General features: G+C 36.0%; 1 protein-coding gene across 1 annotated transcript; it reads left to right on the forward strand.

The window, feature by feature from the left end:
* The first annotated feature begins 12467 nt into the window (after positions 1-12467).
* FABP2 (fatty acid binding protein 2, intestinal) lies at positions 12468-15174 on the forward strand. Its single transcript, XM_009887881.1, has 4 exons — positions 12468-12554; positions 13235-13407; positions 13995-14102; positions 15053-15174. Exons 1-4 carry the CDS (start codon positions 12488-12490, stop codon positions 15101-15103), a joined length of 399 nt encoding a protein of 132 aa, XP_009886183.1. The 5' UTR covers positions 12468-12487; the 3' UTR covers positions 15104-15174.
* The last annotated feature ends 628 nt before the right edge of the window (positions 15175-15802 follow it).

A 15802-nucleotide genomic window follows, 5' to 3' on the forward strand; every position in this document is an offset into this window, starting at 1 on the left:
GGGAGTACTGCATTTTGCTAAACACTGTATGAATTTGGCTTATGTTTTGCCACTGCTGTATTGTTTTTCCACATTTCAAGATATAGCATGACCATGTATATGCCAAGGTTATATAAATATAGTATGTTTCTTTTATTACATCTGATTGAGATGGAAAAAGATCTGCAAGGGTAGTTTTTGCTACCCTGTTCCACAAGAAGGTACGAGTGCAGTTACTCCACAGTCCTGGAGAGCCTATTACTTTATAGATGTATATAGTTGTTTAGTGATCATGTTGTGGCCAGTATCTTAAAGACTACTGCATTTCGCACCTTTTTTCCTCTTCCAATCTTGCTGTGTTATGTTATGTTATAAAAGTAATGAGCAGTCTTGCCTGTTCTTTTCCCAGAAGTTCAGAGGAAAGATTGGGACTAACTCTGGGGAGCCTAATCCTGCATATACTATGCTAACTTCTTTCAGGAGACAGGGGCTTCAAAGTGAAAAAGCCCCACAATCTGTGCACCCAGTATTTTTTTTTTTAATATTGGAGGAATGTCTTAGCAAATGTCTTACATTTGGAGAAATTTTTAAAAACCCTGTGAAGTACTAGGCAATGGAGGTCTTAGGAGTTTTGTGGTAGAAGTGTCATAATTATCCATGAATAATGGGAAACCGCTTGAAGATTGGTGAAGTGTCACAACATAACTGACAGGCTGCCATGGAAGAAGGGGTCCCATAAGAAAGCTGCAAGAAGCACACAGAGAAATGGAAAGTAAACAGGATCGTTTTTATATGCTGGTTTTAACTTCATTTGGAAGTTGAATTTAACATCATCATAACCAACAGACTGAATCATAGGCAGGAAGAGTAGAAGAGAATGTGACTGCAAGAGCAAGAGATGGACATCTGAACCAGAATGATCCAGGAATGACACACTTCTCGTGACTATCAATGACTGATTCTTTAGGCCACTGCTATTATGAAATGGCTATGACCACTTTAAAGAGAGTTTTACATTAACGTCTTTCAAAAATCATTTTTAGCATTAATGTTAACAATGACTAATCATGATATCTTAAAGGAATAGGAAAAAAAGAATACTGAAAGCAAGGGATTTGCCATTTGTATAGGCAGCATTAACATTCAGAAAAGTAAGAAATCAAATCACTTGCACTAGTAAAAAAAGCAACATTGATATTTTATTTAAAAGAAGATGACTAATAAAATTGTTTTGCTTTGGGAACCAATTCAAGAAAATATACACATTAGACAAATCCCAAAAGAGTAATACAAAGAGAGTACTACTCTTCGGGTAGACAAGATTAGGAGATTAATGTCAGCAATCTCAGACTGGTTAGCAGTAGGTGTAACTTTGGCTGCACAGAGACACAGAAAATGTTGGGTTTTTTTTTAATCCGTAGTAATGATTTTTCATTTAAAATCAGCAATAGAATTAGGCAAAGCTAATACATTTAGGATTGTACTTTGAAGTGTGGGAGTTTATTTCTATCACAGTAATCCAGAAAATTCTAGTTGGAAATGGCAATAAATTCATCTTCCCAAGAGATTATCAATCCCTCCTTGTTAGAGCTGGTCAGAAATACAGTGAAAACAACCTCTTTATCAGTGTCCGCATTTAGATAAACTACACCAGTAGCTAAGAAAAGATGAAGCAAATGTTTCAAAATGATTGACCATACTGAGTTTCACAGTTGAGCTTTCTTTTAAATGTAGAATAAGGTATTCTGATAGTTTACAGTATTTCTGCCAACCTAAATTATTTGTCAAGGATTAAATCTTACCTCAAAATTCTCTAATGACTACCAATAATATATTATTGCAGCTGAATTTGAAAACATTTTTCTACAAAAGTATTTATCCCGATTTTTTTTTCCAAGTTTTCAAAAAAGTATGGAATTCAACAATAATTAAGAATTTCAGGGCTACTGTTATGCACTGCTTCATATGTATATTTATACATATACACAGTACAACATATGTATGTACTATGTTGTAGCTACGCAGAAAAATGACAGCAGCCTGGCCACGCAACACACACCCCCAAAAAAAGTTTTTGGGTACTTCTTGATAAATAGGAAACTTTGCTTCCATATTTGCATAGTCCTTGTATATTCTTTTCCTTGAATGCTTGAGATAAGGAAATATAATTATTGTGCTAACCAATGAGGTACATATTTAATATAAATATGAATAAAGTATATGTATATAAAGGTGTATTCTTGCTAGTATGGTTGAGACTAGTAATTCATGGTGACAAAACAGCAAATCAACTACGGTGATACTACAGTGTAGTGACAGATCATTTACATTAGGATCCCAGTATTTCTTTGCTCTAGTGTGTGTTCAGCAAAGCTTTATTATGACATAAATTTGTAAGTACTACAGAGTGCTGGGTTCAAAATTTTGGCTTGACAAAAATGGACATGATGTTGCGTTTTTTCAAAGATTCACTTAAAATGAACACGGTTATACAGTATGTGCATATATTTCATTACATGTCTGTACACATTTATCCCACAGAACCTCTTCCACTGCAAAGATTGGAATATACATAGAAATACTGTTCCTAGTAAATAAACCATTTAAATGTCATAATACACCTGTATCTGTATATATTTCTACAAAACCAAACCCTTTAAACTACAGGCTTAAGAACCTTAAAAGCATAGATTACTGTACTTCATGAAATTTCAGAGTGATCAAATTGCTTATATAGTGTTTGCCTGAAGGCAAAGACAGAGTGTGCCGTTTTTTTTGTGATAGCTTTGTGTGAACTGGTTGCAGAAATTGCTCATTCCTTTCATAATGTAAATAGGTGACAACATGAAAAAAAGCCAGGCTGTTTTCTGCTTGAAATTCATTGCGTTCAGAATTCAACATTTTCAAACCCAGCTAGTAGATTACAGCCATGCAGCTGCCATTAATTTTACCATGAGTTGTGGATCTAATTATTTTAGCCAGGTATCAAACATATTCTCCCCAACTTGTATTGTCTAGCAAAAGCAATCAGTGTGGATTATTCAAGAAACAAGCTGAAATTGAGTTTATCGCTTTAGCAGTTCAGTCTTAAGTCCATTGAAGCCATTGTGAAATTTGATATTTAAGTCTTTGGGTACAGAATTTGTCCCACTAATTTTTAATACTTGTCTCAACGGAGACTTCTAAGTTAGTATGCTGCCTGTTCTCAGACAGACATATTTTCTATTAAAGTCTCTCCACAGCACCGTTTAATGCTAAAAGTACACTTTTTTTCTGTTCTTGTTCACCTTTTGAAAAAATTACTTGTCATACATATTAACGTACACAAAATTACTGATTAACTCTACCTCTTCTAATTAAAAATAACAGTGAGGCTCTTAAGCTGTAGGTAGTACTTCATTTCCAACATGACAGTCACACATCCAATATTAGCCGTAGAATGTCTAGGTTTTCTATTATCTCAGACAATAAAAGAAAGGAGGGGAAAGTAATGTAATGTTGATTTTGGAGATGGTATTGATTTTTAATTAGTAGCAGTTTAAAGTTAAGAGCAGATTACTCTCATATCTTCACAGAATACAATTGGCCTAGTGATAAAAGTGAATAATCTATTCCATTGATGAACAGCTGATCTCTCTTTAGAGAGAGGAGTGAAGCCTGATCTTACGCATCACCCTCTGAGAAGATAAATTTTGAACTCCAGTCCAATGTATTTTATCTGTCAGTGGCACGAACTGAAAATTTTCCAACCCATTGTACAGAAAGATTATGAAGAGTCAGATCTAGCCCCTTACAATTAGGGGATGTTGCCCAGGTGATCTGGTCGGTGCCCCTTTCAGTTATGTGTGAGAAGATAGCAGAGTTTTGATGGAAAAAAAGGCCTCACTCATAATAAATTCATACATTTTAAAAAGTTCTATAGAGACTTAGTATTTCAGGCAAATTTATAGATTGGCTTTAGTTAGGAGTCTTGTCTCTGTGATGCTGCAGTTTCTTCATCATGTCAAATCACATGCAGTTAACATTCCACAAAGGTTTCAGCTTTATTTCACAGTTCCCTGCTGTACTTCTTCAGGGACTTGCACTAATTGAAAAGATAAACTTGAACATTGGAGCTTGAATTAAAAAAATGAGTTTTGCCAGAGTATGATAAATAATGAGGGCTGGATTTTTTGATTTAGACTTTCACAGGAACAAGAAACATCACAGCATCTGGGCTGGTAATTAGTGACACTTGCTAAATACAGCAAATGGCGACAGCAAGATATTTTATCTTTGTCATTGCTAGATGAATGGAAATTGCATGGTAAAGTTTATTTTCCACATAAAGAAGTTTGTTTCCATAGAGAAATTCATATCTAAGTACCACTGTTTGTATATTTATGTGACAATGCTATATAATAGCTAGTATCCACTAACTTTCACAGCATGAGTTTGTCATGCCAGGGCCTAAGGCATGCTCAAATGCCCATTTGAAGTCAATTACATGATTCCCATTTACCTCAGTGGGAGTTGGATTAAGCTGTATAGAAAGTTAAAGAATGGGTGAAATCCACCTTTTTTACCTATAAGGAGGGACCAAACTCTTACCCTCGGTAATGCCTGCCTTACCTGCTCTTTGCTGTATTCAGCTGATGCCCAAGGTACCTTACAGATGTAACTGAAGTTAGAATTTGAGCCCTCTATGTATTCATACGGCCGACACATGCATGTGTCTTTGAAAGAATGTAGTGTGAAATGCACTGTAAATAGTTTTAATATACATTTCTATTATAGTTTAATAAAAATCTTAATCACAGTCACTAGCCACTGAGTGTGTCCATTTGTATTCTTTTATCTTTTAAAAATATTTGAACAAAGATATAGTTTCTGGGCACAGTATTTTTGTACTAGGTTAAGGAGGTTAGTCTGTATATGATGTTTTGCCTTTAAGCAGTATTGAAGTCTTCTGAATGTTACATGTTCTCACTTGCTTCTGTCCTATGACTACTTAGTACAACTACTTACATTACTTAAGAAAATCATTAGTCCTACTTACTGTACAGCTGATAGACAATATAGAGTCAGGTTATTTTCTATGGTCCAACTGCTCCTTATTACTTATTTCCTCATTCCTCTCTTTGTACTGTTTTCATGCTTTTTACAATAAAAAGTACGATGTCAAATTTTACTGTTTGTTAATTGATATTATTAAGGTTGAATTTTCAAAACCTCATTGTTCTCTGATTCAAATAATTGCTTCTGTAAATTTATATTTTATGATAACTTCTCTAAATCCTAGAAATCCTAAAGAGAAAAACTTCACTATTAGTATCAACATACTTACAACATAAGTACTACTGAGATGAGCCAGTGGTAAAGTACTTCTCGTTTGAAAACAGCAAAAAATAATTCACTGCTACTAACCACTAGAGAGCACTGCAGCTACACTTATTAGGAGCTGTCAGAACTCAGTTTATTTATTGGATAAATCGAACCAGCAAATACAACTGTTATACAGATCCATCCTCTGCCCCCAAATATCAGTTCCTGGGGTAGCATGTAAGAGACATGGACATAGTCAACCCAGTGACTTCAAAAAAAACTGTGAGAAAATTATTTTCGACAACAAAAGCCTCATCACATGCAAACTGCTGATCCTAGACGTAATTCTAGACCAATGGGCTTCTTGGCAATTTCTGCTCTTTGCCTACTAGGTTCTCCACAGCAACACTTCTGGCTTGACTTTTTTTAGCTCTAGGCAAAACCAAAAAGTATGTACATCCTTGACAAACAACAGTCTCATTCAAAAAGTTATGAAGGGCCAGATTTAGTTTAGCACAAAACACAAGCACTGTTTGCTTGAACCAACTGCAATTTCTGAGTGCAACTGAACAACGATCTATGTATATCTACCTATATCAAGTAACCATTTGCTGTTGGAACTAAAGTCTTTCCAGCCCACTCACCCACCTAGTCATGCTCCTGCTTAGTCCTTGCTGGCCTACTGAATGTTTGAATTCATTTCTGAGAAGTGGCACAGTTTTCAACAGGAGAACTAGAATACATTTCTTACCCAACCCAGAAAAGAATATAACCTTGAATGAGGGCTTTTTTATTGAAGAGGGGAAAAAGACTATTACACATCTTTCACATCTTGCTCAGCTACGATGACCTTTTCACAAATGGAAAAGACAGTAGATCCTTCCTCCTACCATATTTTTAGTAACAGTGGTGACAGCTATTGCTGACATACATTTTACATTCCTGTGAAATCTAACCCTTTAAGATTTTTTTGAAAGAATTCAAACGTATGAGTTTGTTACAATAGTAAGCTTTAGGATCTAAATTTATGGAATCTGACAGCCATTGAGTTTTTCAGCCCTTCAGAGGAGAGTAGCATTTCTCAGCACGTACAGAACTTTAGAACTTCAATTTCAGTTGAAAAATACTGCAAGTTATAAGCAAGGTAAATTTTCACTTCAGTATTTACAATTCAGAATTTCTTGAAATACCTGGCTGCATGTTTTCCCTGCATTATTGCAAAGCTCTTATTTTATTCAACATGGAAATTTACTTTTATATTTCCTGAAAGATTGAATTGTTCTCCAAACAGCTGTATTATTTTCTGTTCTGAATCTGTACTATTAAGTAAAGATAAAATCCTCTGTCCTGTTGAAATATGAGGATAATCATTTCAGCCATAGACTGCTACTGCCTACCCAGTGGTTCATAATGGCTGATAAATAGATCTGCACTTCACACAGGTTTCTGTTGTTTAACGTTATCAAAGATCTTTAACAAAAACTAGGAGTAAAAGCCATGATCAAATAATACCACTAGTTTACACATGATACAATCACATATAGGCATTTCTCCAGAATCCTTTTTTTGTAGTAGTTAATCAAGTCACTGCCATATTATTTTATGATATACACAGCTTTTTAGTGGAAGGGAAGTTCATTTTACCAACAAGTTGAGCAGTTAATTTGATCAAGGTCACATAGGAAGTCCATTTCTGAGCTGGAAATAAAACCAGGATCTGGGTGTACATTCTGCTTTTACATGAGACACAAAGAAAATAATGTTTTGTCTTGAAGCCATCTTCTCCTTTTGGAGACACAAATATTTAAATATCTGAGCCACATAGGGTGCTCTCTTGCTATTATGCTGAGCTCAGAACAACTCTGAAGCTTACTATTTTACAGATGAGATTAGATTCAAGCCACTAATCCAGATAATCACAATAATCTTTGGTGGAGTTTGGAGCTATATCATAATCAAGAGCAAAAGTGTATGATCAGCAAATAGCTATGTTGAAATGAACTAAAAGTCCAGTTCAAATTTTGGAGAAACTGAAAAGACTGATGCAGACTTTCAATACTGTACATTGTTAACTCATTGGACTGTAACTCAACCCCACCTTTTGATCACATTTCATATTCTGAACAAAGAGAAACTACTTCCCCAAATTTGCCTGCTACTAAGTATTTGCCTGGAAAATACAGGAAAAGGTTATTAACATATGCATTTAAAAGTCTGACACAAAGCCCTACGGGTCAACTGACATATCAAGTCTCTATGTGACATGCGACAAATGGCACTAATACTCAGAGATTCATATAACCTTTACTGGAAAAGCACACTTATTTTTATTGGCGATTGTTCACTGTCACCCTCTTTTCATTGAAACTAGGCTAGATTCTGCTATTCTAGGTAACCCCAGGATTCATTTTAGCATGCAGTAATGGATGAAGTAAGTACCAGAGTTGTTACTGCTTTAAGAAAATCCTGCATTTTGCTTCTAGATTTTTTTAACCTGGAGCTTATTACCTCACACCCTTCAGTACTCTCCAATAATAAACTCTCAAAAACATGCAGCACTTTATGGATCAGAGCCATTAAACACAAATTAAAAAGGAGTGTCTACAGACACTTAAGAGTAAGTTCTAAGATCCACAGCCCACTATTAACTAATCAGACAAATAGATCTATACTCACTGGAAATTTCTAAGTAATCTTCAAGTGCTGAATCTTCATGTTGAACAGATTGCATATTAGCAGCATCCAGGAGATTCCCCTTGAAACAAAATAAAACCAGAAACTTAGCAAACAGGCAGCTGGAGTAGGACAAAATCTAGCTCAAGTATGAACTAATCCTGCTGCAATACAACCTCCAATTGCAATACCTACTTTGAAATTATTTATCCAAGAGATGGCATTAGTTAGGCTCCATCAAGCTCCTTGTTGCTATGCCACCCATAGTTATGCTAAAGTTGGCTTTACTGGCACAGAAGTATCTATTTACCATATCTATATAAATTTGAGCATTGTGGCTTAAATTCTTAGTAAGGGATTTAAGTGCCCAACGAACTTTTCAATCCATCCCAAGACAAAAAGAAGCAGCATGCAGCAGAAAACATGCATTAACACTGCCAAATCAGTTCACAACTACCTGACAGAAACCAGTTAATCTGCATGGTTTTAACAGGGATTCATCTCTTTCCTAGTATATAATATTATAATATTTACTTAAGTATATTATATTTATGCTGGCACCAAGCCATTATCACTCCACGGTAAAGCTGAGTTCTACTGTCCTAGCTAATTTTAGGCAGAACAACTTGAAGACAAGGCACAAAACAATAAGTAGGCTAGATGAACATAACCCACTGCAAAAGCATTTCTTCACCCTGATCTTTGGAACCTCATTGTCAATCACCATCATAATACACCTTGGTATGATTATCACAGACTGGCATGATGAGATTGGCATGACCATATAAGTTAATAATTTATTTCTTTCCACCTCATTTAAAGATCAAACTTCAAAGTTAATAAGTTTGTCCGTTTTCAGTGTTCTGAAGCTGGCACGTTGAAGAAAGGCACAAAGCCAAGAATACACACCCTTGCCTTTTGTGACTTTCATGCAACCAGCAATACTAAAACACCAAGTTTTTCCATGCACCATCTAAGCAAGAATTGTAGTTTTGAAAATCACACAAGAAAGAGGAAAACAGAAGGAAGAAAAAGGTTTGGAATATTCCAACATCAAATAAAAAAAAATCTATAAAAACATTTTAATTATAATTTTAGAAGGAAGCCCAGCTTTTATAGGAACTCAAAAGAACTGTGAATAAAGTGTATATTGTATGATTCCAGTACATGTAAGAAAACTGAAGTCAGATTTTAGTGTATTACTAGTCCTAAGTAAGTCATGTCAATTCTGAGAGATTAAAAAGGTGGCTGCTTGTTCTAGCAGTGACATTCTATCAGGCCTCAGAGAAGAACAGTTCTTTATGCTGTCAGCGCTACACCAACATAGAGACACTATGAAACTCATAAATATTAACCACCTGTCAGATCTGTGGGGCTGATCTGAACAGGATCCTAAGGATTCATGCCCAGTGAAAAGAAATGTTAAGGAAGGGAAAAATGGAACAGAAATGGAGCAACAAGCTTCGATGTGAATTTCAGGACCCAGCTACTCACTGGTCCCATAGTGAAAAGATTTGGAGTTGGCTGGTTAGCCTGACTTCTGAGGGAGACCAAAGAAGCACAAGGGGGGAAAGGTAAGTTGTGAGATAACTGACTGGAAAAGCACATCTGAGAGATCTTCTTGTTAGTTGAGGACTCGCTCCAGAGGACAACCACCCACCCCCACCCCCCCGCCCCGCTTTTCTAAGGTTCAGAAAAACTGCTGAAGTAAGTTTGATGTAGAAATTCATACTTAACCTGCAGAATATCAATACTCCGAGTTATTTTTTCAGAGGTCAAGAAGATAGACTGGATTCAAATGAGGAAAGTAATCAGTAACATTAGTTTTGTTCAAATATATAAACACTACTTCAGATACCTTAGCATTTCTTAAATGAAATGAATCAGCAGGTTCTTGGAGAGAATGCAGAACCCACCTAAAAAGTAAGAAAGCTTTCTTGAAATGCTCAAAATAAAAGGTAATTTCCTATTCGTTGGATTTCATATATGCCTGAAATAATGTGAGTAATTCACATTATTTCAGGCCTCAATTTTCTACTGGATACAACAGAAATGCTTCAAAAGTTGCACTACACTACTGTCAGAAAGAACCCTTCTGCAGAGACTGTAAGGAGAGTTAATAATTTTGTTAAGCAACAATAAAGTGGATGAACTATAATCAGGCACCAGGAATTTTGGGTTATGTATATATACTAAATAAATAATACAGATTGACAATGATGACTACAAAGGTCAAGATACACTCCAATGCAGTAAAAAGAGATAATCTGACTCAAATAGAAACTCATTTTGCTCATTTTCTGAGCTGGCTGAAGGGTCAGAAGGGCATCCACGATTGGCGCAGCACTGGGCATAGGCTATGACAGTTTTTGAGACACTGAGTTTGAATTCAGCACCATGCTAACACAACTACTCATCTTCCGTTTTATAGTTGACTGATTTTTACCCAGTTCCAATTACAGGGGCTAGCATGTACATATTTCCCCAAGTCAAATGTTCTACCTGTACCTGACAATGCTCCAGTTCACAGTGAGATGCAGTATTTCAATTTTGTTCTTCACAAAAGATGTTAACTCTGGAATTCTAATATTTATAGAGAGCCAGGATTTTTTTCTTTTCATTTCTAAGATTGAAGACCATGGCTTTGAGGAAGGCAAACGACAGCAGCTGGAAGAATGGAAGACAAGAGGACAAGCTGCAGCCTGAAGAGGACACGTGTCCACAACCCCAATCCTTTTCACTTGCAGGTGAACCTTCCCACGCAGAACAGGGACATGGCTGTGGGTTCTTGCTCTCTCCCAGCTGCAGCTGAGCTGGCTTACCAGATTAGTCCTCCAACATGTTCAGCATGAGCCCATGCTGGGGGTGCTGCACCCTCACAGCAACCATTCGCTTTGCAAATGAGATTCTTCATATTCCCCTCTCTTCCCCACACAGTTTAGGCAAACCCCCCAGGTGTGAAACATCTGCTGTGTGAGATGAGGTGGCTCACTTCAAATGAAATGTATTAGGAAACACTCATAAAAGGAGCTCTGTTGGCAGATCTGAGATAACCTCTGCAAATTACTGCTCGGAGAGTCGTCTTAAACAGGGCTAGCTGTAGTTGGAACACAAGGTGTTCACAACTACAACAGACTAGCTTGCACCAAATCCCATCTTTCAACAGACCAAAGGGTCTGGAAAAGTTAAAATTAACTTCAATGCATGTTAGCTTCTAGCGCCCTGTTTTGGCTGCAAGTATGGCACCTGTCCCTACATCACCGGCAACAATATGAGTCTTTTTTCTTTTCTTTTCATCAGGTGAGAAATACTTGTTGAGTTATTTTTCCTCTCCAGCCTGTTAGCCAGATTACTATTGATTTCAGAATGAAGCTGACTGGAATGAAAAGCCACACTATTCTGGTATCACTAGCAAAGTTCTAAATTTATAGTTACACTTCAGTAATACTTCTTGTTCCAGGCTGCAATCCATAGATGCACGAGATTATCACATGAGACACTTAAAATTTTGGTAAGTAGAGCACAACCCATCACCTGTGTGCTAAACAAAATCTAATTGGGCATTCAGGATTTACATTTACATTTTGAAGCTAACAGATAGCAAAGCTGATGCCACCCATATGAACAGAATAATTATAACCCTAAACTTGGTACAGACAAAAGCTGGGTCAATAGCTTTGCTCAGTTTCAAGCAGAACCAATTAGAGGGGAAGGGGAGTGAGGGAAGAAGCAGCTAAGTCAGAGAAGACTCACGTTCTGCATTATCCTTAGACAAAATCTGGGACCTCTGGAAATCAACCACATCAAGTAAATTCCCTTAGCTGCACATCTTTTTCTACTGTAGGAATGGGTTAGATGCACATGGCATTCACTGAATGTGTTATAATGAAGAAAATTTGTAGAAACTGCTCAGAATTTAAACTATATATTAAAGAATGAGCACATGAACACAGAATATCATCCCAATTTTCATAGCTCAGCACTAGACAAGAAGCAAGTGGATAGTTTTCTGAAACAACCCGCAGACATTCAGTAAATCCTCTGCCCTATGCTTATGATGTTGAGCAGAACAGATCTCTACCAAATTATAATAGACAAAGTGCAGATTTGCATTTGGCTTGTTGGGTAAATATATTTCCTCCAGCTGCATAAAGACTCTTCCACAAGCATGAAGATACAACAGAGATAGACAATGTCAAGAAATTTTCTAATTACTGCTTTCACTAGATAGCTGATTTTTACTACAACTCAAACATGGCAAATAAAATGAGTGGATTAGCAATCCTTTATTAAGATCAGCAATAAAGATACTGTCATGATTTGGAGGCAATAAGGGAGAGATTCAGCAGGCAGTGTGGTCACAATTGGAAATGTGATTAAACTACAGTAAACTTCTCCTTGAAAAGATCAATGCCACAGTTGAGCTTTAGTCAGCCACATCATCCTGTAAATTGCTTTCAAGATAAACCAGTACATAAATTCTCTTTGCAAAGATCTGTTGCTTCAGAACAGTCCTCCTACAGACAGAAACATGGCATTTAATGGTACTTGGAAAATAGACAGAAATGAAAACTATGAAAAGTTCATGGAAGCGATGGGTAAGTCTTACCTTTCCAATGCTTTCTACAAGAGTAGTACCACTACAGCTGAATACAAACTCGAGCTGTCTGTAACTACCTTCTGGCTGGCCTGTCCTTTTGCTGTTTGCTGCTCTTCCCTTGCATAGTGTACTGTATTTATTTTCAAAAGATTACGGGGGGAATGAGGAGGGGAAGATACTGAGAAATGTTCTAATTTTAATTATGTTATGTTAATCTTAAGGAACTTAACTAATTCCAGCAGATTTATTTAAGCAGAGGAAAGAATCTCTAAGCATACGTTTGAGGAAAAGGCTCAGAAATTTGAATGATAAACTTTAAGCAGAATTCTATGGCAGGAATATTATTTTGACAACATGAACTAGTTTAAAAATTACACAGGGAGGAAATCAATTTTATAGAAACACATGATTCAAATCATTTTAACAACCTTATATTAAGTTTGTACAAACTTTCCAATATATGGATATACACATAATGATTCCATTTGGATAGTGGTTTGTACTATATCTGTACTGGTGAATACGACCTCAATAAAAAGTGAAGAAGAAAAAAAATTGGGTTGGATGCTGGAATAAACTCACCTGACCACATAAAAATCACTAAAAGGAGACAAATACGATGCTCTAGGATGGTGGTGTGGTTTTTTTTTTCTGATTGATGTTAATTGATTTTTCTAGGTGTTAACATGATGAAAAGGAAGCTGGGAGCCCATGACAATCTGAAGATAACTATTCAACAAGATGGAAACAAATTTACTGTCAAAGAATCCAGCAACTTCCGTACCTTAGATATTGAATTCACTCTGGGAGTCAATTTTCAATACAGTCTGGCTGATGGGACTGAACTTACTGTAAGAGACTTTCTATATAATTATATATTTACTATATGATAATAACTTCATGAAATGCAGTTTCAAGATGAATGATTTGTCTTCCTAGTTTTTAATTTGAATTTTACTTTTAAAGTGTGACTTCAGGAATGCTTGCAGCTTATATACAAAAACAGAAGGTACTCTTAACTGTTAATGGTTCAACACTGTACTGTGAAACTTGGGGTTCCACAGAGTGCCCAAAAAACAGAGTATGTAGCAATTTTCACACAATGAAATCCAGGCGATAGCAATTTTCCTTCTTGTAATACTCAAGTAGACCACCTAGGGTGCAGAGTGGGTATTTATAAGAAAATACTTTTGATACAATTAATTAAAATAAGGTATACTGAGCACTAAAAAAAAAAATAATATCTATCTTGACTATTATGCAATTAAATAACTAGTGGTTTTATTAAAACCTAATTTTTACAGCCTTTCCATCAATGTCCAAAAAAGCATTATTACACTGTTTTAATCTCTTCTCACTTTTAAGCATTCCTGCAGTCTTTAAATCAAATCAGTGTCACATCTATTGCAAAATATTTGAGATGTTTTCTCCATTACAGGGTTCTTGGAATATGGAAGGAGCTAAACTTGTAGGAACATTTACTAGAAAAGATAATGGAAAAGTACTTACAGCATACAGAGAAATCATAGGTGATGAACTTGTTCAGGTGAGTTAAGCATTCACTTACATACATCTTCACAATGTAATGAACTAAAAAATTTCAGAAGCCTTTCTGAAAGTAGGATATATTTTCTTCAAGCCAAATAACCTCATTTCTCTTTAGTTAAAATTCTCAAGTAATCAAAGTTTAAAACTTGCAATCTGTGATTTTTATGTTTTTCTACCCATGTGAACTGTATCTTATCAATGCATTCTGAAGCCTGTGAATACAAGCTGAATACAGAAGATATATAGAGAGAGATAGATATAGATACATTATATAGATGTGTTCTGACTGAAGGCCCTCTCCCAAGTGTCTCCTTGTAAAAGCCTTACTACAGGAGCTTACTATGGGGTAGCGCTGTCAACAACTGATAAATGCCCTCTTAAAACAAAGCTTGGCGTTGGGGCAGGGAATGATGGTAAAGAAGGGTAAGTCTGAGACAAAAGGGAAATGCTTGACAGCTCTGCAGTAAAGCTAGAAACTGAACTGAACTGTAATGCTTTAAGATCCTCTCTGCTATCAGGTCACAAGCTTCTTAAAAGAATAAATAATTAAAAAAAATAATCTTATGGACAGGTGTGAGATTTGAGATATCAAAAACATACAAGTCCAACCCTCCAGTGCTTCTTCACACTGCTAATAAAAGCAGTCACATAGATTAAACTTGTTAAATAGTGGTATTGGGAATACGGCACTTCAATGCTTTGGGATTTTTCTGAAGCCCCCAAAAGCTGTGCTGTGGTGGTTCAAGTATTTGCATAGAGAATGTATGCATATTGACAACAGGCTGCTTTCTTTACATCCCTTTCCTCAGAGCCTGCACAAGGGCTGGTAGGCCCCACACAGCCACCAGTCACAATTAATTAAATCACTATTGGTCATCTCTCAATAGCATCTGTGAAATGAAACTTTGTAATAGCAGCCACTGATTTTTCTTCTTAATTCCTTAACAGACCTATGTATATGAAGGAGTTGAAGCCAAGAGAATCTTCAAAAGGGGCTGAGTACTTTACCCAGAACAGCACCAGAATCAAAAACCAATGAAAAAAGACCATTTTTCTACATCTTTTTTTTTTTTTTCTCCCCCTTTTATCCCCTCACAGCACCTCCTAAACTGCAATTACTTAGACCTGTTGTAAATACAGGCTAGTTCCTTATGTTTACTGTTTTGTCTTGAATAAAAAAAGAAAAAAATTACCATTTGTACAAATGTAAAATGTTAATTGTACCAAGTCCTATCTGAATGCAGTACTGTAAAGGATGCAGACACTATTCTCTGTAAGAAGAACTTAAGTATTTTTTTGCACTGGTTCTCAATGGGCAACTTAGTTTCCTCACTATAATATTTAAATTGATACATAGTTTCTCTGCATATTGGATATTGTGTAATAAGGATGGCAAAACCTAAAGAAACCTGACAACACTCAAGTCTCTAAGACTATTCTGTGTAAATAAAAATATGGAATAAACACAAAATATGGTGTGATAATACAGCTCCCTTGGAGGACTTGAATGATATCCCATTGACACCTTGCTCATATAAATAGGAACAATACAAAACACACACTGATGATATGCAGATATCTCACATAAAGTATTCTCATTGTATTTGTTTCTAAAAGTATGACCATGCTTTTAAACATGCGTATTTTGAGTTGTTCCAATTTATTAGGGGTTCAAATCATTCTGCGTCAGAAAGAATG

Source organism: Charadrius vociferus, unplaced genomic scaffold (genome assembly GCF_000708025.1).
Source record: "Charadrius vociferus isolate BGI_N301 unplaced genomic scaffold, ASM70802v2 scaffold806, whole genome shotgun sequence".
Lineage (NCBI taxonomy): Eukaryota > Metazoa > Chordata > Aves > Charadriiformes > Charadriidae > Charadrius > Charadrius vociferus.

What these genes read in the sequence shown, in the direction of transcription:
- FABP2 (XM_009887881.1), top strand. Translation starts at nt 12,488, where the DNA reads ATGGCATTTAATGGTACTTGGAAAATAGACAGAAATGAAAACTATGAA. An exon ending in CTGATGGGACTGAACTTACT is followed by an intron (nt 13,408 to 13,994) that starts GTAAGAGACTTT and finishes TCTCCATTACAG; the next exon opens with GGTTCTTGGAATATGGAAGG. An exon ending in TAGGTGATGAACTTGTTCAG is followed by an intron (nt 14,103 to 15,052) that starts GTGAGTTAAGCA and finishes ATTCCTTAACAG; the next exon opens with ACCTATGTATATGAAGGAGT.